Source organism: Arachis hypogaea, chromosome 9, assembly GCF_003086295.3.
Source record: "Arachis hypogaea cultivar Tifrunner chromosome 9, arahy.Tifrunner.gnm2.J5K5, whole genome shotgun sequence".
In the NCBI taxonomy this organism is placed as follows: Eukaryota; Viridiplantae; Streptophyta; class Magnoliopsida; order Fabales; family Fabaceae; genus Arachis; species Arachis hypogaea.
Genome location: NC_092044.1, coordinates 3986521 through 4009108, shown reverse-complemented (window position 1 = coordinate 4009108; position 22588 = coordinate 3986521). Strand labels below are relative to the sequence as shown.

The 22588-nt window shown below is 32.4% G+C and overlaps 4 protein-coding genes across 10 annotated transcripts; 2 read left to right on the top strand and 2 right to left on the bottom strand.

Moving 5' to 3' along the window:
* Positions 1-909: 909 nt before the first annotated feature.
* Positions 910-6089, top strand: LOC112710002 (probable LRR receptor-like serine/threonine-protein kinase At1g51880). The gene is made up of 13 exons (XM_025762046.3): positions 910-1757; positions 1842-2385; positions 2511-2995; positions 3091-3223; positions 3297-3368; positions 3459-3533; positions 3618-3698; positions 3958-4136; positions 4220-4437; positions 4744-4870; positions 4972-5040; positions 5118-5307; positions 5559-6089. The coding sequence occupies exons 1-13, from the start codon at positions 1676-1678 to the stop codon at positions 5959-5961; spliced, it is 2658 nt and encodes an 885-aa protein (XP_025617831.1). The 5' UTR covers positions 910-1675; the 3' UTR covers positions 5962-6089.
* A 3700-nt stretch (positions 6090-9789) lies between these two features.
* On the top strand, positions 9790-22201 carry LOC112712814 (probable LRR receptor-like serine/threonine-protein kinase At1g05700). 7 transcript variants are annotated; one of them, XR_011866182.1, is made up of 16 exons: positions 9790-10163; positions 10242-10779; positions 11387-11886; positions 12813-12945; positions 13053-13124; positions 13207-13278; positions 13497-13577; positions 13788-13969; positions 14082-14311; positions 14395-14521; positions 14612-14680; positions 14767-14956; positions 15106-16429; positions 16577-16665; positions 16930-16995; positions 21603-22201. XR_011866182.1 is itself a non-coding variant. In XM_072203813.1 (13 exons), the coding sequence occupies exons 1-13, from the start codon at positions 10091-10093 to the stop codon at positions 15572-15574; spliced, it is 2736 nt and encodes a 911-aa protein (XP_072059914.1). In that variant the 5' UTR covers positions 9790-10090; the 3' UTR covers positions 15575-16902. The 7 variants fall into 7 exon arrangements, 1 of the variants encoding a protein (XP_072059914.1); XR_011866181.1 differs by having other exon boundaries at positions 21456-22201; XR_011866183.1 differs by lacking the exon at positions 21603-22201 and adding an exon at positions 17096-19881.
* LOC112710004 (putative disease resistance protein At3g14460) lies at positions 17526-20051 on the bottom strand. The gene is made up of 2 exons (XM_025762055.3): positions 18308-20051; positions 17526-18043 (listed from the first exon to the last, which is right to left on the bottom strand). Exons 1-2 carry the CDS (start codon positions 20049-20051, stop codon positions 18006-18008), a joined length of 1782 nt encoding a protein of 593 aa, XP_025617840.1. The 3' UTR covers positions 17526-18005.
* Positions 18271-21948, bottom strand: LOC112710005 (putative disease resistance RPP13-like protein 1). Its single transcript, XM_025762056.3, has one exon. The coding sequence runs from the start codon at positions 21946-21948 to the stop codon at positions 20182-20184; it is 1767 nt and encodes a 588-aa protein (XP_025617841.1). The 3' UTR covers positions 18271-20181.
* Positions 22202-22588: the final 387 nt, after the last annotated feature.

The following is a 22588-nucleotide window of genomic DNA, read 5'->3' as shown; positions in this document are numbered from 1 at the left end:
CTTCGATACTTGTCTTACTTAGTGCTGGAAAAAATGACAACTTCTTTTTGGAAATATTTCTTTTGGTCCAAAACAATGGTCTATTAAGTGCATGTTTGGGTGCCATTATTTTGTTAATAAAAGATCTTTTTTTAATGAAAAAATATCTTTTTTTATTTTTTAACGTGTTTGGCAAATTTCTAGTAATAAAAGTAAAAGCACTAGTAAAATCAAAAAAAGATCTTTTTTGAGAAGCTGTAATTTACATCTTTTTTTAAAAGATATTTTTTCCTTAAAAAAAAGATGTTTTTCATGTAATAAATAAACAAAAAAGTACTTTTATATTGTTATACCCAAACATAATTGATAGATAAAAAGACCTTTTTACATGAGATATCCAAACATAAAATTACTTTTACTTCTCTATAAGATCTTTTAAAAAAAGATAACTCCAAAAAAGATCTTTTCTTAAAAGCTTACCCAATCGGGTTGATTCAGTGATTAACTTACTTATCTGTTTAAATAAATGTTAGAATTTAAATTTTAATTTGTACATATAATAATTTATTAGATATTGGCCAATAATAAACTCTTAACAAAAATTTCAATCCATGACCAATTAAATTTTAACCAGTCAAATTAAGGAATATTGAAAAAAACAAAAAGGCAGGGTCTATTCTTAAAATTCAATTCAATTTAGAATATTAATTAATCTATTTTCATTAATAAATTTATTAAATGAATAAATATAGGAATATATAGAATAATATTAATGAGAACTTTATATTCTCTTCAATACAAACAATCAGTCACAAGTCACAACATATACAAGTTTGGTCTTTTTGTTTTAAAGAAGAAAATGAAAGAAAGGAAAAGCCAAGACTCAACCATTTAATGTTTAAACTTAGCTTCGCAAAATTTTTTAAAAATATATTTATGAGTAAAGTGATAATTAAATTTTTGAAGATTTTAACTTCAGACTAATTAATTTTTGAAGAAAAAAAATTATCAATTAAGTTCTCTACGATAATAAACGGTAGACATGTATCTCTTTCCATCAATGGAGTTGTCTATATATTTCATTAGCTACAGTGGTGTATATTCCGTTATTGCCACATGAGCACTGAAACGATATAGTTTTAGATCGTAAAGCATTTATTATCTTTTGAGTATCTATATAATATTTATCAACTGGTCACTATTTATCATGAATTCTATCAAAACCGATGAAGTTTTACTCCAAATGTTATTATCGATCTGCATGACGATCTTCATAAATAAACATGTCCGCCGATTACTATCGTGGATAACCAAATTAGTACTTTTTTATTTCAGAGACTAATTAGTTCGAGTTTGAAATTTGCAGAGATAAAGGAAAATCCAAGACTTGGCGACTTGAGTCTTCAGCTACAATATAAAACATACTTTTCAAACTAGCCTGGCTTTAATTTCTCAGAAACGTGAAATATATATGCAGTGTGCTTATTTCTATTACATATTTAAAAAATGATATATACAAATATCCTTGCTCTAAATTTGCCATAAACAGTTAAACTACATCTTACACCATAATTGACTACGTTGCCCCTTAAATTACCTCGAATTCATACTTCAACATTATCAACCATATCATATATGGAACTCTTTTTACTCTCCCGCTCATTATAAGGTGCAGAATAGAATACAAAGAAAAATAATGAGAATGTTAATGCACTTGCTTTTTGTGATGCTTGGGGTTGTAACTAGTGGGCTCCTGGTTCAAACCCAGTTTCAATCAGGTATATGCTTACCAATATTTAATTATTTGAAGATCAGAGTCAATTGAAACAACTCAATTTGAAACCAATATTTGTATGCCACAGGATTCATTAGCATAGATTGTGGGCTACCCGAAGGAAAGGACTATACTGAGAAGAGCACAGGAATTAATTACATTTCAGATACTAATTTCATTGATTCAGGTGTGAGCAAAATGGTATCGAGTGAAGATAAGATTACTCACCAACAACAGTTTAGTTACCTGAGGAGCTTTCCCAACGGTATGAGAAACTGTTACAAAATTAGTGTGACAAGTGGCACTAAATATTTAATCAGAGCAAGTTTTCTGTATGGAAACTATGACGGTCTAAATGAGCCTCCACAATTTGATATTCATCTCGGGTCTAATTTGTGGGACACAGTGAAACTAACCAATGCATCACAGAGCAGTTACAGAGAACTGATGCACACTCCCACACTGAATTATGTACACATCTGTCTAGTTAACACAGGCAACGGGATTCCTTTTATTTCTGCCATAGAGTTCAGGAATATGGACTTTAACAATGTTTATAAAACTTCCGGAGCTACAACATTGGCTCGTTTGGCTGGTTTAGATTTTGGTTCATTCACCAACCTAACATACAGGTCAGATTTTGCTAGTATTGTTTGGATCGATATTTGATTATTCCCCTACTACAAATTTGATTGTTATAGTTGTTGATAATTTAATTGAAAAAGTATGTTAATTAACATTAAATTGTGGTATCCAGGTACATGGATGATTTTCATGATCGTTTATGGGAGCCTTATTCCAACGACCAGTGGGCACAACTACACAACCCTATTAACAATGATCTACCTTCCCGTGATTATGAACTGCCAATTTCAGTAATCTGGACTGCTGCTACACCAAGAAATGCTAATGGTGTCTCCTTAGATTTCTACTTTGATGCACTTAATGAAACTACACAGCAACAGTGCTATTTCTATCTGCACTTTGCTGAGGTTCAAAAGCTGGCACCAAATGAAACTAGAGAATTCAACATCACCCTTAATGGAGAGGACTTTTATAATCTACTTCGACCCGGTCACTTTGTAAATACCATATTTGATCCATCTCCATATAATGTATTCTATAAGAATAATAACATTTCTCTTGTTAAGACAGAAGCTTCTACCCTTCCACCCATCATCAATGCTCTTGAGATTTATCAAGTTAAGGATTTCTCACAATTAGAAACTCAACAAGATGATGGTATGTTCTAAAATATTATTCTTTTCATTGTCATCAGTAATCTTATAGTCCTGTATATATGAGCCTCATTGTTAACTCTCTAATATCTGTGGTAGTTGATGCTATCACAAATATCAAGAAAGTTTACAGGGTGACCCAAAATTGGCAAGGTGATCCATGCGCTCCTGTAGCATACATGTGGGAGGGTCTAAATTGTAATTTTAATGGCACCCCAAGAATCACATCCTTGTAAGTATGCATATATAGATTTAACTTGTTAAGTATAATGAACCATTTATAATGTATTTGGAAATTCATGCAGGAATTTATCTTCAAGAGGACTCACTGGACACATAGCAGTTTATATCTCCAAGCTTACTGAGTTAGAGTCCTTGTGAGTGACTCCAATGCAAATTCGTTGAATTTTTGCATGTATTTTCCTATCCTCCCCTTGGATTGTAGTGATTTGAGTTTGTTGTGTCAGGGATTTATCAAATAATAGCTTAATTGGGGAGATACCTGTTTTTCTGGTAGAAAATCTGCCATCGCTTAGAGTCCTGTAAGCTTATTTCATACTCTCTGCATTAATATAAATTATTGATTTGATTGTTACAAAAAAATAAAGAAGCATTTTCTTTTGTAGAAACTTGCAGAATAACAACCTCACAGGTCTAATTCCAAATGCACTTCTCCAAAAGTCAAGTGAAGGTGTACTATCACTTAGGTATGTATCTTACTCTTATTTAATATGATACCCTGAATCAGCAATACCTGTTATTTACATAGTTACATGAATCAGCAAATGTATTACCTTCCATGTAACTATTATTTTCTTGATTTCATTATTTCTCTTTTATCTTATACACATACATACAACTTTAAATAATGACACATGGAAACTTGAAAGTAAGAACCACCATAGAGATTGCAAATTAAATGTAGTTTTTCACTTTAACTTGATTCTTGTTACTAAATGATGCTAGGTTGGGGCAAAATCCAAGTCTATGTGAATCTGGTCCTTGTGACCAACAGACAAAGGATAAAAGCAAGGAAAACAATTCAGTTATTTATATACTAGCATCTGTTTCTGCATTTTTGATGCTCTTACTGGTAGTTCTTGCAGCAGTCAACATCATTTACATTAAAAAGAGAAAGCTAAAAGGTAAAAGAAACAATACTGCAAACTACATTTTACAGTCCTCTAAGTACAATTAACCATGACACACATTTTGACCTTAAAATTAGATGATGTCTACATTCATATGGAATCTGGTGATCCTTTGGAATCCAAGCGCCGACAATATTCATTCGATGAAGTTGTTAACATGACCAATAACTTCGAAAAAGTCCTCGGTAGAGGTGGATTTGGAACAGTTTACTATGGCATTATTGATGATATTCCAGTAGCTGTTAAGATGCTTTTGCAATCATCAGTACAAGGATATCAGGAATTTCTTGCAGAGGTAAATTTGATAATAAAAATGTTGGTTATCTAATATTTCTTGAATCTCAATACAAAATATTCAATAAGTATAAAAACAAATCCGCTACTAAATCACCGCCACGTAATTACTTATTGAGAAAGTCTAGGAGGCTAGCACTTAACCAGCAAAAAAAAAGTGAGTAATTCCACACCATTAAAAACATTAATGATGACTAATTGATGACTACAAATCACAAAACTTGCTGGCCCCTAGCACTCCTCAAATTAAACACGTTATAACCAAATTATCAAATTCTTTTACACACTAAAATGAGATAAATTACAGGTTAAATTTTTTATGAGGGTTCACCACAGAAACCTGACTTCTCTGATTGGATACTGCAATGAAGACGACAACATAGGGCTCATCTATGAATATATGGCAAATGGGAACCTCAATGAACATCTTTCAGGTGTATATCTGAATTACTTATTTTTTATTTAATTTAGATTTAATTAACTTAATTATGCTACAAATACAGGCTTTTAAAAGTACTTAATCATAATTGTGCAGGAAAAACTACCCGGAAAAAATTCTTAACTTGGGAGGACAGACTCCAAATAGCAGTGGATGTAGCCCAAGGTTAACTAGAAAGCTAACAAACTATTTTCTTCAATCTCATCCTATTTTCTTTAATTTGTACTAAAATCTTGTGTCAGGATTGGAATATCTGCATAGTGGTTGCAAGCCACCTATAATCCACAGAGATGTAAAATGTACAAACATTTTGTTAAATGAAAACTTTCAAGCAAAATTGGCGGATTTAGGCCTCTCCAAAAGCTTCATTTTCAGTGGAGACACACATGTGTCCACTATGGTTGCTGGAACTCCTGGCTACCTTGATCCAGAGTAAGTGTTGTAATTACTTTTGGTTTAAATTTTATTTTTAAAGTTTGGTTTGAATTATTTAATTTTAATTTTAATTACTGTGTTGGTCTCTATAGTTTCACCAAATTTATAATTAAGTCTCAATACTTTTTTTTCTTTTCAATTAGGTCTCTATACTATTTTTTATTCTGTAATTATGTTATTTTCATGAGTTTGAAGAAACTACTATAAGACCTTTATAAATTAACGAAACTATATTATTGGTCATGCAGGTACCAAACATCAAATAAATTAACAGAAAAAAGTGATGTGTATAGTTTTGGAGTAGTCCTTTTGAAGATAATCACAGGTGAAGCAGCAGCAGCATCAAAAGCACATAACAATGCTCACATAAGTCAGTGGGTGGGTTCTGTGGTTGCTAGAGGGGACATAGAACGTATTGTAGACCCAAGCTTAGAAGGAGATTTCGACATTTATTCTGCATGGAAAGCAGTTGAAGTAGCAATGGCATGTGTCTCTATTAGTTCTAAAGAAAGGCCGTACATGAGAGATGTTTTAGTTGAGCTGAAGGAGTGTTTGGCGGTGGAATCAGCTCGGAAAAATGTTGGCGCCAAAGATTCAAATGAGTTGGTTACCATGAATCCAGTTACTGAAATTAGTCCCATAGCTAGATAGTTAATAAATAATTCCTTCCTAATCCTAGTGCTTAAAATGAAATACTCTAAGTTGTATTGTGTTTCATTTTCTTTTGTTTCCTTGTTTCTTTACTTTAATTCCAGTGGTATGACTCTTTTTATGGGTTATTCTTAGGATTTAGAAATCATGTCTAATAAACGTGTAAAAAAAAAATTATGAAAAGTAAGAAGTAAAAAAAATAAATACAAAAAATAAAAAATAAAAAATTGCAAAACTTAGCTTGTATTAAAATGTGCAATAATAAAATTTAAATAATAAAAAAAATTGAAATGACAAAAAGAAAAATGAAGTCTTCCAATATAGAGTGAGTAAGCGTGTAAATAAATCAAAGCCCTCTCTAGCTTATTTAAACTAATTTTATTTATAGAAAAAAAATCCTAAAGTAATTGGTATAACTTTGGATTTCAAGTAGTCTTAGACCTCAAGCAAATTTAAATTCCAAATAATTTTATACTTTAAGTAAATTTGTGTATAAAACGTAAGTTAACTTAACCACCAAATTTAACTCATTTTTATTTTCCTTAACTATAGTCATATATGATTTTCGACTTTAACTATTGAATTATTTTTTATGTCGATCATTTGTGGCAAATTATTTTGTACAACAATCAGAAAAACTTTGCAACCTCTATTGTTTAATTAAAGAGAATTTGAGTTTTACTTTGTGTATACAACATTTTATTGACTAATAACATATTTTTAAATAGAGTTTAGTTCGTAATAAATTAATCTTTAGTTTACCGAACTGCAAAAAAGCAAAAGAAAAATTAAAGGGAGAAAATAAAAAATGCTAATACGTATGATATATTTTTCTATCAAAAGAACCTGTTATATTTACTTATAAAGATTAAAAATGTATTCAAAATATTTGATTCTAGATACATTCAAGAGAATATAAAATTATACTTATTAATTATTTTATTCCTGTATATATTTATTCTTTTTTTTGTGTGAAAAATCCTATATTTATTCATTTAATAAATTTATTAATGAAAAAATATGAATGTTAAGAATAGACCAATATTTTGGATGGAAATAAATATTTTCAAAAAGTTGTTATCATTTTTCCGCTGCATGCAAGATAAGTGTCGAAGCTGATGGTCCCAGGACAAATTATTATCAGTATAAAATTAAGTATCATTCCACTCTCATCACAAAATAAATAAATAAATAAGCACAAATGAAAGCCAGGCAACTTTGAAAGATATGTTTTATATTGTAGCTGAAGACTTAAGTCGCTAAGTCTTGGCTTTGTCTTTCTTTCATTTTCTTCGTACCAAATTGGTATATATTATGATTGATTGTTTTATTGTGCCTCAAATTCAATGCCACGAGATCAGATGGTGACGTCTGTGGTGGCATAAAGAAGAATGGTTAAGGATGGACAGATGTTGATTGATTAATATTTGTTAGATACTTGATATTTGACAAAAGGATTATGAAAAAAAGATATGGTAATTCATTAGAGTGTTACGTATAAGAGTATAAATGAGATTTGGATACCACAAAATTAGGTTTGAGTTATAGGCCCTGGACTTAGACAAAAAAGATTTAATAATAGGCAGAAAAAATTCATAGAATCCAAAAATTTTGATGATGAATTATTTGTTGTTACTCCAAATAATTAAATAAGTAATATTAGTTAGTAGAAAAAAGAAAACAACTTTACAATTTATGAGTAGAAAAAAGAAAAGAAAACTGAAGAATAAATTTATTCGAGTAAACAGTAAAAAAAAATGTTAAATAGATGTTTGCTATGAAATTTTTTTAAAATGAAGTACTTTATATTGAGATACAAACTTTGAATAAATTTTTATCAATTATATATTAATATTGGAGTTTAGATTTTAGGTTTTACTTGTATAATTTTTTTATTTATTCTAAAAATTGAAAAAACAAAAAGAGCAAACAAAATTATACTTTACAATTATTAGATTAAACAAAATTATTTATTATCCTATTTTTGTTTTTTATTTTAAAATAAACAAAAAATAACACAATAAATCGTTATACTTTACAATTTTAATTCTTGCATTAAAAATTTCGGATATCATTCTAATTACCTACTGTTTGAATAATTTTATTTCTCCAACTTATCAAGGGGCTACAAACTAATGCGAATTATTTAAATTATTTGATAATAAAAAATTTTAGACAAAAAAAATATTTTTTTTAAAAAAAAGTTGTTTTAAACAAATAAATCTAAGATAACTTTTATTGTCCATTCATGTTATATATTATTTATTTTTAACAACTCAATTTTAATACATTAGAAAAAACTTTCAATTGATACTACCAAAAGAATAATTTTAATCAAAATCAGAAATAAACCCAAATATTTGGGATATGCTATGTCAAGGACAAATCTATCAATCGTAACAAAAAAAAAAATCTCATCGAGCTGAGTTTGCTTTCTGACTCATACAATATTTAAATTTTACAAATCATCTTAAATTAATCAAATTCTACTTAATTTTTTATCACTTTGGTTAAGTTTGCTCATATCACACAGTTTTTTCCTAAACCAATTATTTACACAATTTAAAAACATATAACGTAGAATTTTGTATGTAGTGAAATTTTTTTTGGAACATTTGTGTAACTTTTTTATGCAAATATACGTTGTATGTAAATCTTTTTCAAAGAAAATCTCTTCCATAAATTCTATAAAAAAAGAAAAAAATTAAAATTCTAAATCCTAAATTCTTATATGTCAATAAAAAAAAATATACAAGTAAAATCTAAAATTTAAACCTCAATATTGATATATAATTGATAAAAAATTATTCAAAATTTGTGTCTCAATATAATCCATTTCATTTAAAAAAAAATTATCTCAAACATCTATTTAACAATTTTTTTAATCTTTACTATTTATTCTAATAAATTTGTTCTTCTAGTTTTTTTCCCCTTCCCACTCAAGAATTATAAAGAATAAATTATTATATATACCCATAAAAGATATGAACGCTAACAAATAAAAAAAATAACTATTATATCCATAAAAAATGGATTTCGTGTGAGAAAAATATTCAAATCCTAAAAATTTATTCAAAAATCTTAAATTACCATTTTCTCCATCATTATTACCACCATGGCTATATACGGTAATTTATTCAATTATAATCTTGTTACCTTTTTTTATTGATATTACTTATTTAGTATTGGGGTAACAAAATATTAAACCACCATCAAAATTTATAGACTGCACAATTTTTTTGGGCCTATTGATGTTGTTTTATCCCAATTTTTACCTAAGTCCAGGTCCCATAACACAGGCCTAACTTTTTGGTGTCCAAATCCTATTTATACCCTCACAATAACACTTTAGTAGTAAACCGAAAAAAAATAATAATAATAACACTAGTAAATTTCTGTAACTTACTCGATTTTTGTGCTGATTAACTATCCTTCCTTTCTAATTCTCTTGCCAAATGTCAAGTGTTCAACAGGTATTGGTTAATCAATTTCTATACATCTTTAGTCACCATTTCCTATTCCACCACAGATGTTATTTATATATAAAAAAAATTAAAAATCTATATTTTTATTAAAATTTTGTCAGCATTTAATAAAAAAATAAATAATTTTATTTTATTAGATATAATCTTATAATATTAAAAATATTATTGATAACTAATTAATTACTACAAATTATAAAATTTGTTGGTACTCCTCGTATATATATTATAAACTAGTACTTTGAATAGTCTTGGTGTGAAATAGGACGAATATCTGAACTCTGAAGAAACAATAAACAATTATTACCACAAACAATATAAAAAGAAAAAAATCATATATATGAATGAACAATAGAAGCCGACTCAGGATTTTTTCCCCTTACGGCCCGGGTCAACTTTACAATATCAGATAATGTGTATATTAAAAATCATATATCAAAGGAAGCTAGTAGCCTAGTACAAAAAAGAAATACAACTATAATAAAATGTTTACCAAAAAATAAAAATTTATGTGCAGTTAACTTTAACTACACCTGAGCTATAAAAATTCAAGTGGCAAATAAATTGCTAGGTACAAAAAAATCTTGAGCTATATTTAAATAGCAGCATTGAACTGAACCACTCGTAATCTTTGATATGCATGTGCAATGGCAAATTCTCTTTTTCTACTGCTTGGAGCTCTTTCTTTCATAGCAACGATCCAAGGCCAGGATCAATCAGGTTCGGTTACTTAAGAGTCATTTTATGTTTCATCATTTCTTAATTTTAACATGTCTAAATAATAATGATTTCTGTCAGGATTTATTAGCATAAATTGTGGACTACCTGAAAATTACAGCTACGTTGAGAAGAATACTGGAATCAATTACATTTCAGATGCTAATTTCATTGATTCTGGTGTGAGTAAGACTGTGTCGCCTCAAGATAAGGCTACTCATCAACAATATTTTACTTACCTTCGAAGCTTTCCTTATGGAACAAGAAACTGTTACAGAATAAATAATGTAACCATCAACACTGTATATTTAATCAGAACTAGTTTTTTGTATGGAAACTATGACGGTCTAAATAAGCTCCCACAGTTTGAAGTTCATTTTGGAACTAATTTGTGGGACACATTGAAATTCTCGGATGCATCAGTGAGCATATACAGAGAGCTCGTTTACTCTGCAACAAGGGACTATGTAGATATCTGTCTGGTTAACATAGGCACTGGCACACCATTCATTTCGGCTATAGAATTGAGGATTATTGAGAAGAATAATGGTCCCAGCTCTTACTCAGTTGCACGTCTCAAAGGATTAGACTTGGGCAGCAAGAACAATTCAACATGCAGGTGAGTGATTTCTAAAATATGGTTGCAGTTTCTGCATGCCAACTTCACTTGTTACTAGGGGTGCTCAACACGCATGAATTTGATTAGATATAAACCTTAAAGGATTATACACCTACTTTTACTATTTATGGTTAGTGTATAAGGCTACAGTAACTTAGTCTCTATAGTTTAGCTAACCACAATGGTTAGAGTATAATCCAAATTTTATATAAACCAATTCATCAATATGATATTGTGTGAATTCCACGGATCCCGCTAGGGAGACAATGGACTATTTGTACAATGTGTACAATGAGCTATTGAGTTACAAAATGAACATCTTTCATACTATCTAGAATAACCATCCGAGTACTAGGAATAAGAATATAGCGCTCTAATACCATGTCATGATACCACTCATCCCAAAAGTTTCAGCTGATAGGAAAAGGTAACACTAATGATTATATCTTTAATACTCCATAAACCTTCATTGTACACATTGTATAAATATTTCATTGGCTCGTCATACTTTCTCATACAGAAAAAGTAATACATATATCATTTTTCTTTTAGAAATGATTAAAAGAATAAATATTTAAAAGAAAGAAAATTGGGGGTGTACATGCAGGTACAGAGATGACATATATGACTTCTTATGGGAGCCTTATTCCGTGAATGGGTGGAGACAGTTAATCAGCACAAATATTGATCCTAATCCAAGTCAGAAAAAGGCATATATTGATAAAAATTATGTTCCACCAGCAAGTGTGATGAGAACAGCCGCTACACCAAGAAATGCAAGAGATTCTTTGGATTTCTACTTTCAGTTTGATTATGTTGCACAGATACATGTTGTCAGATTCTATTTTGCTGAGGTACAAAAGCTGTCAGCAAATGAAATTAGATCATTCAACATCAGTGTCAATGGCAATTATTGGAAAGGACCCATTGTACCCACATACAATCAAACAGTTTTCTACAATTTTCAGAGTACATATTTTGAAAGAGTTAGTGAATATCGATTCTCACTTCTTCCTACAGAGTTCTCTACCCTTCCTCCTATCACCAACGCTATTGAGATTTTTCTTATTAAGGATTTCTCACAGCCACAAACTCAAAATGATCAAGGTATGTATAATAAAACTATAATTCTATGGCAATTGTTTTGGTATCTTTTGAAACTAAAGCTAAAGGTAAATTATTTTCTAGTATGCATAATTGTATGATAGATTTATCATACATACTTTTTTATCCGTAATGCTATGGAGACAATATCTAAAGTTATTTTATATACATATAACATTTGTAACTATATGTTTGTTACATCAAAAATTATATAATTATCCTAGCGATAATTTAATGAATGTTAAATAAAGTAATTTTGAATTATTTTAGCTAATTTTTTATTATTTCCAAACATTATTACACTCTTATAATGCATAAAATTATCACATTTTCAATCAATTTAACCTGTAAACTAAATTAAAGTTTGATCAAAAACAAATTTTAAAGTATGCATTAAATATACTTTAGAATTACAGAAGTATTTATGAACTTCTATATTTCTCTAAGTAGAAATAATGCAATAAGTTATTTATTCTCTAGTCCAATTCAAACACATTACTTTACATTCAAAAAAAATTATGTAAAGAAATTTATTGCATACATTAAATGAGTCCATAATCAGATTTATTACACAGTAATATACGACAAAAATAATTTACCCTCAAATTTTAAGAAAATACCATAGGAAAAGTATAGGAGCCAGCAACTTTATTAAATTCTGGCCAGCATGTAACCAGCAAAGAAGAGTGAGCCATTAGATGAAATCTCAAACAAATCTCACACCATTAAAATCGTCATTGATGGCTATTTGATGGCTACAAATCACAAAAATTGATGTCCCCCTAGCACTCCTCAATACCATAACCAGTAGTTGCCTGATTCTATTTTTCTAAGCATACTCCTTAATTTCCATTCTCATCTATATATGTATAGAATGGCTTATAAGTTAAAATTCTTTTGAACTGGTGTTTATCAAAATAAAATGGCAGTTGATGCTATGAGAAATATCAAGATTGCTTATAAGGTGTCAAAAAATTGGCAAGGAGATCCATGTGCCCCTGTAGCATACAAGTGGGACGGTCTAAATTGTAGTTCCGTTGGTACTTTAAAAATCACAGCCTTGTAAGTTTATTTATTAACTACCAATTTTTTGTACAACAATTGAATTCATCCTCACAAAAATGATGTATATATTCTTAAGTTGAGAGTATCTTTGGAAATGCATTCAGGAATTTGTCTTCTAGTGGACTAACGGGACAAATTGTATCTTATATCTCCAAGCTTACTGACTTAGAGTCCTTGTGAGTAACTAACTCAGCTCATTTATTTAATATACTCAACGATTCAACCAAGGTTTGTAGTGATTTGTGTTTGTGATGTCAGGGATTTATCAAATAATAGCTTAAACGGGGAGATACCTGATTTTCTGGCAGACCTGCCATCACTTAGAGTCCTGTAAGTTTATCCCATATTTCTCCATGCATTTGTATATAGTTTTCAAGTTTTATAGTCCTGTGAGGATGAAAATCGTATAATAAGTTATTTATTTAAAATTTAATTCAAACATGATACTCTATATTCAAATAAAATATAAATAGGAGAATTTATCTTACGTATATAATTAGACTTGTTATAAGGCAATATATAAGAAGCTGATGAGTTTTCATTTGTAGAAACTTGCATAATAACAACCTCACAGGTCAAGTTCCGAATGCACTCATCCAAAGATCAAGTGAAGGAGCACTATTGCTAAGGTGTGCATCTTATTCTTATTCAATTTGATGCCATGAATCAGCAACAATATCTTGATTTCATTATTGTTATCTTTTTTCCTTTTATATTATACCGAAAAAACTTTTAAGTCATGACACATAGAAACTTGAAAGTAAGAATCTCCAACCGAAGAATGCAAGTGTAGCTTTTCGTTCTGACTTAATTCTCGTTACTGAATGATGTGATGCTAGGTTGGGGCAAAATCCAAATCTGCTATGTGAATCTGCTCTTTGTGACCAACAGACAAAGGATAAAAGCAAGAAAAATAACAGAGTTATTTATGTACTAGCATCTATTTCTGCAATTTTGGTGCTCCTGCTGTTAGTTCTTGCAACAGTTAACATCATTTACATCAAAAAGAGAAAGCCAAAAAGTAAAATAAACAATACTTCAAACTACCATTTACAATATTTAAAGTCTAATTAATGAAACACATTCTGATCTTGTTGTAACATACATGTTTTTCTTTTTGGATACAATAACAGATTATTTCAAAGTTCATAAGGAGTTTAGTGATCAAACTGGATCACAGTTGGAATCTAAGAGAAGACGGTATTCATTCAATGAAGTATCTAACATGACCAATAATTTCGAAAGAGTCCTCGGTAGAGGTGGATTTGGAACAGTTTACTATGGCATTATTGATGACATTCAAGTAGCTGTCAAGATGCTTTCGCAATCATCAGTACAAGGATATCAGCAATTTCTAGCAGAGGCAAGTGATAACTATTCTTTGCTTAGTAGCTTCTAATCTCATAGTTTTAGCTTCTTGTAATGAAAAGTGACATTGAATTATAGGTTAATATTTTGATGAGGGTTCATCATAGGAATCTAACTTCCCTCATTGGATATTGCAACGAAGAAACCAACATAGCACTCATCTATGAATATATGGAAAATGGCAACTTAGAAGAACATCTTTTGGGTATGTTAACAACCTATTAATTATTTTCTTCCAGGATTAACTAAATTAAATGATAAAGGATTTAGAAAGCACGTAATTATGATTCTGTAGAGAAAAATAGCAGGACAAGGTTGTTCAATTGGGAAGAAAGGCTCACTATAGCTATGGATGCAGCCCAAGGTTAGAATCAAAATTCAAAACTAACTGAATTTTCCTTAAATCATTTTATCTGTTTCATTTATATATGCCAAAATGTTTTAATCTAGGACTTGAATATCTACATAACGGTTGTAAGCCACCAATAATCCACAGAGATGTGAAATGTACAAACATTTTACTAAATGAAAATTTCCAAGCGAAAATGTCAGACTTAGGTCTGTCCAGAAGCTTTCCGGTTGACGGCGGCACACATGTAACAACTGTCATTGCGGGGACTCCTGGTTACTTGGATCCAGAGTAAGTACTTGGCACTGCTTTTAAATTATATTTCTTAGAAACAAATTTTATATTTCTATCTCAAAAATAGTATGAGTGCACATCTCTTGGAGAAGTTGTATTGAGAGAGTGAGAATGAACTGAATCAAACTATATGGTCTTTGGTGCAGGTACCAAGTATCAAATAGGCTAACAGAGAAAAGTGATGTTTATAGTTTTGGGGTAGTTTTATTGGAGATAATCACAGGTAAACCAGCAATACTTAAAGCGGTTGAGGGGAAAATTCACATAAGTGAGTGGGTTAAATCTATGCTTGCAAAAGGTGATGTAAAATGTATTGTTGATACAAGATTACAAGGAGATTTTGAGAGTAGTTCTGTTTGGAGAGCTGTTGAAATAGCAATGGCTTCTGTGTCCAATAAATCCTCCAAAAGACCATACATGACTGATATTGTGACCGAGCTAAAGGAATGTTTGGCTATGGAGTTGGCTCGAAAACATAACAGTTGCGAAACCATGACTATGAGTTTGGCTACAGAGTCAGAAAGCAGCTCCTTGGCTAGTTCCATAATGATGTTTTTTTGGTGTCTAAACAAGGAAAGAAACAAAGCAAAAACTATCCTAAATCCGAGCGGATGATTCGTTGAAGATCAACACAAGGCTCAGACCAAATAACATGATTAGAGTTATTCTTGGCACTATATTTAGCCATCCAATCCGCAGCTCTATTTGCTTCTCGGGACACCCATTCAACGTGAACAAGCCAAGGACGAGATAAAAGCTCCTGAATCTTGTGAACCAAATCTGTTACTTCAGATGAATACCCACTTGTAAGCTCATGCATGATGGGCAGAATGTCAAGGCAATCCGTTTCACATATAATATCCCTCAAACCGCAATCCCAAGCTAAAACCAGCCCCCTCCAAGCAGCAAATAATTCACATCTGATTATAGACCAAGGGGGAATGCTTCCAGAGCAGCCCGAGATCCAATCTCCCTTAGAATCTCTAATAATACCCCCAAATCCCGCTAAATTTGAATCCATATACAAGCTTGCATCACAATTAACTTTAAAACTATTACCTACCGGTGGTTCCCAACACAGGCAATTTCGGAGAGACCTAAAGGCATTGCTTCGATTCCTGTAAACCTGTAAGTCCTTGGCGGTAATTCTGGCCAAGGCAACAACCTTGTGGTCTGTCCAAGGGTTGTCAGTATTGAATATGTCATTGCACCTATGTCTCCATACCCACCAAAGTCCTGCACCAAAGGACGCCTCATTGTTAGCCAAGGCCTTCCGAAACCACTCTTCAAGAGCAGTACCAGTCGTCGAGTCCAGGATACTAGGATCCAACATATACCAAATTGCCTTTGATCGTTCACAGTCTCTAAGGCAATGCTCCATAGTCTCCTGCGCCTTGTTACATCTCTTACACATATCTGAAGAAGCTAAATGCCGCTTGAATCGAAAGGTCTCAGTTGGTAGAGCATCATGTAAGCCAAGCCACATAGTAAATTTGAACTTCTCTGGAATGTTTGTGTTCCACAACCAGTTCCAATTACTATTGGCATTCCAATTTAATGCTTTCTTTAATAACCATCTGTAACCCTCCCTTGCACTATACTTTTTTGATGCTGCAGGCCACCACTCCCACTGTGGCTCCAACTCAGTCGAACTAGGATATCTCAGACCACAAATAAACTGCTTAATCTCATGCGGAATAGGCGTGGTAAGACTATCAACCTCCCAAGACACCCCTTTCCACAAGTCAGCCACCATGAAATCTGATTCAGAAATATGTACATAAGTTTATTATTGTTGTCATTTGCATATTTGTATCTTAAAAATTTTCCGTTCAAAGATTCTTCTTTTCCTCTTTTTTAGTTCGTTCTTAGTTTATTAAAAAGACTAATACAATTAGTAAATTGTTGTTGTTATACTTGATATAAAGATTATATTATCGTAATTGTTGAAACATTTTAATATAAAACAGATTAACAAAGAGGACAAATTCCACTATCGAGATAGAGAAAGAGAATCCTATTGAAGTTTTGCTAAGGTAATAAATTTTCCCAATTACAAACTTTTAGTTGAAAAAATTATCAAACTAGTATCATTAATTGAAAAAAAGAACAACAGCTTTTGTCTGATTGTTGCAGCAAAAACAATCCTCTTTCCTCACCTTTTTTCCTTCACAACATCAGAAACTTGAAAGTTTGTTTCCCCATTTTGGTATACCATGATTTGGATCAAGTATATACTCAGACATATGGTTTTGGAGTTAAAAGGAAAAATTAACATTATTTTGGGGCAACTCCCAACATTGGCGTGATTGTATTGGTGTGGATTACTCCAAAAAAAAAACCCTGAGGAACACAAACGAGTGGTGATTTCCAGTAAGTTATTGAACACCCTATGACTATGAGTATATTAGAGATTATAGATATTAACATATAGAAAGATATTGGGATACTAACATTCGGTTTTTGCATAACCACACACCCCACCCGATGATAAAAGTCAGATGAGCAACACATTAGGATATTAGAATTCCATGAGCGCAAATCTGGAAGAACCAATGCAAGAATATGCTGAAAAACATAGAATCTTGGCATTAAATAATATCTAGGTTTAGACCAATGTTTTACGGAAAATTAAATCAAATTAAAAATATACTAAACAGATTGAAGAGCTTTCAAAATCTACCACTTGTCTCTTAACTCTTAAGTGCTCAAGATGACAACAACAAAGCCTTGTCCCACTAGGTGGGGTCGGCTACATGAATCAAATGATGTCATTGAGTTCTGTCATGTATCATGTCTACAGAGAGACTGTTTACACGTAGATCTCGTTTGACCACCTTATGAATGGTCTTCTTAGGTCTTTCTCTGCTTGTCACCTCTTGTCCATCTTCCATCTCATCCACCCTTCTGAGTTCTGACTGGGTGTTCTATCAGTTTTCTTCTCACATGTCCAAACCACTTAGAAAAATAATCCATTTCAAGAAGTATCTGTGCACCCGCATGCCTTTGACCCCTCTCATTCAAATACAATGGTGTAAAATCAAAATCAATCGTAACAGTAATCATCATCAGAGTAATCCGAGTCTGCAATAGACCATACAAATACTGTAAGCAAGAAAGAAGCGATCATGAAAAAGTTTTGTTTTTTGTTCTTTTCTAAGCATCTAGTTTATTATCCTTAAAATAGTGAAAAAAATTGGCACCTATAAGAACTTTTTATTTTAAAAGTAAAACTTGTGAGTGAAAAAGGTAGATCAAACAAGAGAATTAAAATGGTGATGCAAACAATTAGCATTGAAATTGGAGTGTCCCGAGTTTTATAGGGAAGATCAGAGCAAAAACACTTACCGCATTTGTAACAAACAAATTGAATCGGTGGGTGCTCCATCTCTTCCAGCTTACGCCTCAAAGGACATTCTTCCCCAATGTAGATATTTGCTATGGAGGCAAGCAAATGTTCTTCTGTAACATTCTCAAGCTTTCTACAGTCACCAATTGCTAACCTTTTGAGGGAGGCAAGATGGTGAAGCCCCTTGCTGTCAAGCGTCTCCAGATTTGGAAAGTTCCACAATTCTAGAGACTCAAGAGAAGAAGGAAGGCAACCCTCTCTTGGGAACGAATTTACATCGAAGCATCCACCAAGCCAAAGATGGGTAAGGCCTTCACTCTGCAAACCCTTTGATGTTATCCACCTCGCTAGTTTCTCGCACCCAATGACTACAACTTTTTCCAAACTCGGCGGGAGGCACTCTTCAACAAAACAATCGATTTTAGGGCAATTGCGTATATCCAGCTCCTCTAGGTGCGGCGCAGCCAGCCCTAGCGCCGGCAAGGATGCTAAACTGGGGCAGCCGGAGATGCACATATAACGGAGACTCGGAAGAGCGTGTGGCACCTCAACATACTCCATGCTTTGGCATACACTGACTTTGAGATTCTTGAGATTTGGAAAGTCCCACAATGGAAGCAACTTCAGTGAATGACACCCCACTACAGATATCTTCGTTAGCGACTTGTGTTGCAGTTGCTCTGAAAATGTTAATTTTGAACAATAAAAGATTTCCAGAGACTGTAACGAAGCGGGCAAATAATCTTCTGAAATTGATATCGCTGACCAAACGTTACTGATTTCCAGATGTTGGATAAGTGCCGGTTGGATGTGGGGTAGACACTCCATAACGGATTTCGCCAGCTGGGTTTCTTCAATTACCACCTTGTGCCCTCGTGTCGAATATGTAGAAGACCTATTACCCTTTACATGTATTTGGTGAAGGTTGGGAGCCCTCGGCAGCGAACATGCAAGCTCTTCGCATTCAACAATGGTAAGTTCCTCCAGAGCCGGAAGGTGAGCAGGCAGATCTCCCTTTAACACCGGACAACTTTTTATTGAAAGGATTCTAAGCTTGGGAAAACCATCAAACTCGTCAGGAAAATGCCATTCCCGCCAACGAGACATATTTACAATTTTCAGAGTTTCAAGACATTTGAAGGGCGTTTCCTGCTGAAATGATGCATTGTTTTTGTTGTAAAACTCTAAACCAATTTTCTCCAACCCATCAAGATCAGAAAACTCCAGATGCTGTAAAGAGGGTAACTGTCCCAATGAAGGAAGCTCATAACAATTCATACAACGATCCAGACTCAATTTGGTCATATTGGAGTAGCAAGAAAGGCCTAACCAATCTGGGAATGTTTCACCCCGATAACCCTCAATTGATAACTTTTCCAAGTTTGGATGAGGTTGTAACTTGTCAAGTATATCTCTCTCAGTTTGAACATCATCAATGTCACCATCTGGAACCCATTTCAATTTTAAGGTGTTGATGTGCTTCTTGTTACCCATTTTTGCCTCCAAAGCTTCACCACTATTCTTGACGTTCTCCAACTTGGAAATGCAAAATGAGCCATGAAGATTGTCCAGCGTTCCCAGTTCTCTTATCCCATTCTCTTCTTGCGTGCCGACGATATAGTAGCTTAAGAAGTTTAGATGCTTTAACTTGCTCATTCTTTTCGGCATCTCTTTCAGACAAGAAGCACCTCGAATATCAAGGTGGCGCAGGTTCACAAGATCATGCATGCAGCTTGGAAGCATCTCTAGTTTTGTGCAATTCCTCAACTTCAAGGTTTGGAGATTGTATAATTTACATATTGACTCAGATAATGCCACAATAGGTGTGCGAGAGAGATTCAAATAACGCAAATGAATTAATTCACCTATTGAATCAGGCAATGACTCTATAGTAAATGAATAAAATGACAAAACTCTCAATCGTTTGTTGTAATAACCAAGGATTGCTTTCAATATCAATTGATTGAAAACTGTCAAACACAGACAGATCTAAAAATGTTCTCATGTGTACTGCTCTATTATAGGCTTCTTGAAATAAGTGGAAGCTACCCTTATATTCAGTAACCAACAGATGACGAGTTTTGATGTCTATCATGTGTAGATTTTCCCATTCATTGAGGTGGAAATGGAATTTCCCAGCAATAAATATTGCTAGATCATGTATGAGATCATGCATTACAAATAACTTTTTATTGGTACTAGAAGGTTGAAAAAATGACCTTGCAACTAATTCATCAAAATATGCACAACCAATATTTTCTAATCTGTTGTTTCCCTTTGCTTGTAAAAGATCTTCTGTCATCCATAATAGAATTAATTCATCTTTGTCAAATTCATAATCCTCAGGATATAACGAGCAATAAACAAAACACCTCTTTAAATGCGAAGGGAGGTAGTGATAGCTAACTCTTAATGCAGGAACAATCTTACTATCATCTTCCGAGAGTTCCCAGATTTCACTTTCAAGTATATTTTCCCAGTCCCCTTCATAATACTTATTGCGCAATAAACCTCCAAGTGTTTTCACAGCCAAAGGTAGCCCCTTACACTTTTCAACAATTTTTCTACCAATTGGTTCTAGAGTTGTATATTGTTTAGAATTAGTAGAAATAGATGAATGCTTCAAAAACACCGACCAACAATCTTCCTCCAACAATAAACTTAGTCGATAATGTAGATTGTTAGTTGCGAACACAGAAGCAACCTTTTCACTACGGGTTGTAAGGAGAATCTTACTTCCATTACTCCCATGTTGAAAAGGTTTCAGAAAATCCTCCCATGTTTTTCGTTGATCTTGCCAGACATCATCTAAAACAACTAAAAATGTCTTTCCTGTCAACTTCATTTTCAAATCAGTCTGAAGTGAATCAAAGTTATCCATGTTACAGGGAGGAAAATCTATTTCCCCTGCTATTGTCCTGGTAACATTAACAGGGTCAGAATTTTCAGCAACACACACCCATGCTCTAGTCTCAAATTTTGCCACGACTTTGATATCATTGTAAACCAATTGAGCCAAAGTAGTTTTTCCTATTCCACCCATACCTACAATGGGAATCACAGTCACAGGTGATTCGGCATCACAGGTATCATCTAACAGCAATTTGGTTATGTTCTCCTTGTCTTCGTCCCGACCAAATATTTCAGAACTCACAACAAGAGATGTGGATGGGATTCTCCATGATGTGTCCAACTTGGCACTCTTTATCAAACCAAGTTTATCTTTTCGCCCTACAAGAAACTCTAGTGTGCCAACTATTTTTTCGATGATATTGACATCATTATCTTCAATAGTTGAATCAACAGAGTGAGACCAGGGAGAAGAGTTACCTGTATCCCTTGGAGTGGCAGTGGCAGCTTTAGTGGAGAGTTCATCGAGGAAGTCATCAGCCATGTAGAGAGCATCATGGAGATCAACAAGCCACTTCTTCACTCTATCGTTACCGAACTGCTTCAGCTCAGCATCCTCAAGCACAGGTTCAACATCACACAGATAATCATCCAACTTTTCAAGCAACTTCCGAGCAGAGTGGTTTCCTTGGAGGACAAAGTCATCATCTTCAAGTATTGAAGACAACTTCTTTGAAACAGCATCAACAAAAGAAGAGAGATAAGCTCCACCTTCAAGTTTTGAAGCCATGATTCTAAATCAAGCGCAGCAGATGATGAGAAAGGAATGAAAGGGGTTGAGAGAAGTTGTTGTAGCTAGATCGATATAATGTATTCAGATCTCTGGGTTTTCTCAAGCAAAAGGAATCTCAAGTGTTTTGCATTTGCAGAGCACAAATAATAATAAAGTAACAATGTTCTTTGCTTTAGTTTAATATTTGTATTTGTATAGTGCTGGAACATGGATAATAATTAATTAATAAATATTCATAACAATTGTTATCTATCTATCTACTTAATATACTAAAGTTGGGTTTTTCCCCAACTAATAAAGGTGATGTGTCAATCTCTCGTGAGTCTGTTTTCCCTCCAAAACGAATGAAATTTTTCATCTATTTTAAATTATTTTATAAAAAATACCTTTATTATAATTATATTATTATATTATAATTAATATTTAATAAATAATATATAATTATACTAATTTAGGAACATATCTTTATTATAATTATATCAAATCAATATTTAATGCACTATTAAACTACTTATCAATTATAATGCGTAATTACTGTACATAATAAAAAATTTCCTTAATAATAAGTAATTTACATATTTATTTTTGTTTTACTAAGGTCTATAAATAGTGTTTTTCTGTGGTACATGAATCTAAA

Coding starts and splice junctions, on each gene's coding strand:
- LOC112710002 (XM_025762046.3), top strand. CDS start 1,676: ATGAGAATGTTAATGCACTTGCTTTTTGTGATGCTTGGGGTTGTAACT. Junction 3,369..3,458: donor CTTACTGAGTTAGAGTCCTT/GTGAGTGACTCC, acceptor TTGTTGTGTCAG/GGATTTATCAAATAATAGCT. Junction 4,871..4,971: donor CCTCAATGAACATCTTTCAG/GTGTATATCTGA, acceptor ATAATTGTGCAG/GAAAAACTACCCGGAAAAAA.
- LOC112710005 (XM_025762056.3), bottom strand. CDS start 21,948: ATGGCTTCAAAACTTGAAGGTGGAGCTTATCTCTCTTCTTTTGTTGAT.
- LOC112710004 (XM_025762055.3), bottom strand. CDS start 20,051: ATGCTTCCAAGCTGCATGCATGATCTTGTGAACCTGCGCCACCTTGAT. Junction 18,044..18,307: donor ATTTGTTTGTTACAAATGCG/GTAAGTGTTTTT, acceptor GGTCTATTGCAG/ACTCGGATTACTCTGATGAT.
- LOC112712814 (XM_072203813.1), top strand. CDS start 10,091: ATGGCAAATTCTCTTTTTCTACTGCTTGGAGCTCTTTCTTTCATAGCA. Junction 13,125..13,206: donor CTTACTGACTTAGAGTCCTT/GTGAGTAACTAA, acceptor TTGTGATGTCAG/GGATTTATCAAATAATAGCT. Junction 13,970..14,081: donor CAAAAAGAGAAAGCCAAAAA/GTAAAATAAACA, acceptor ATACAATAACAG/ATTATTTCAAAGTTCATAAG.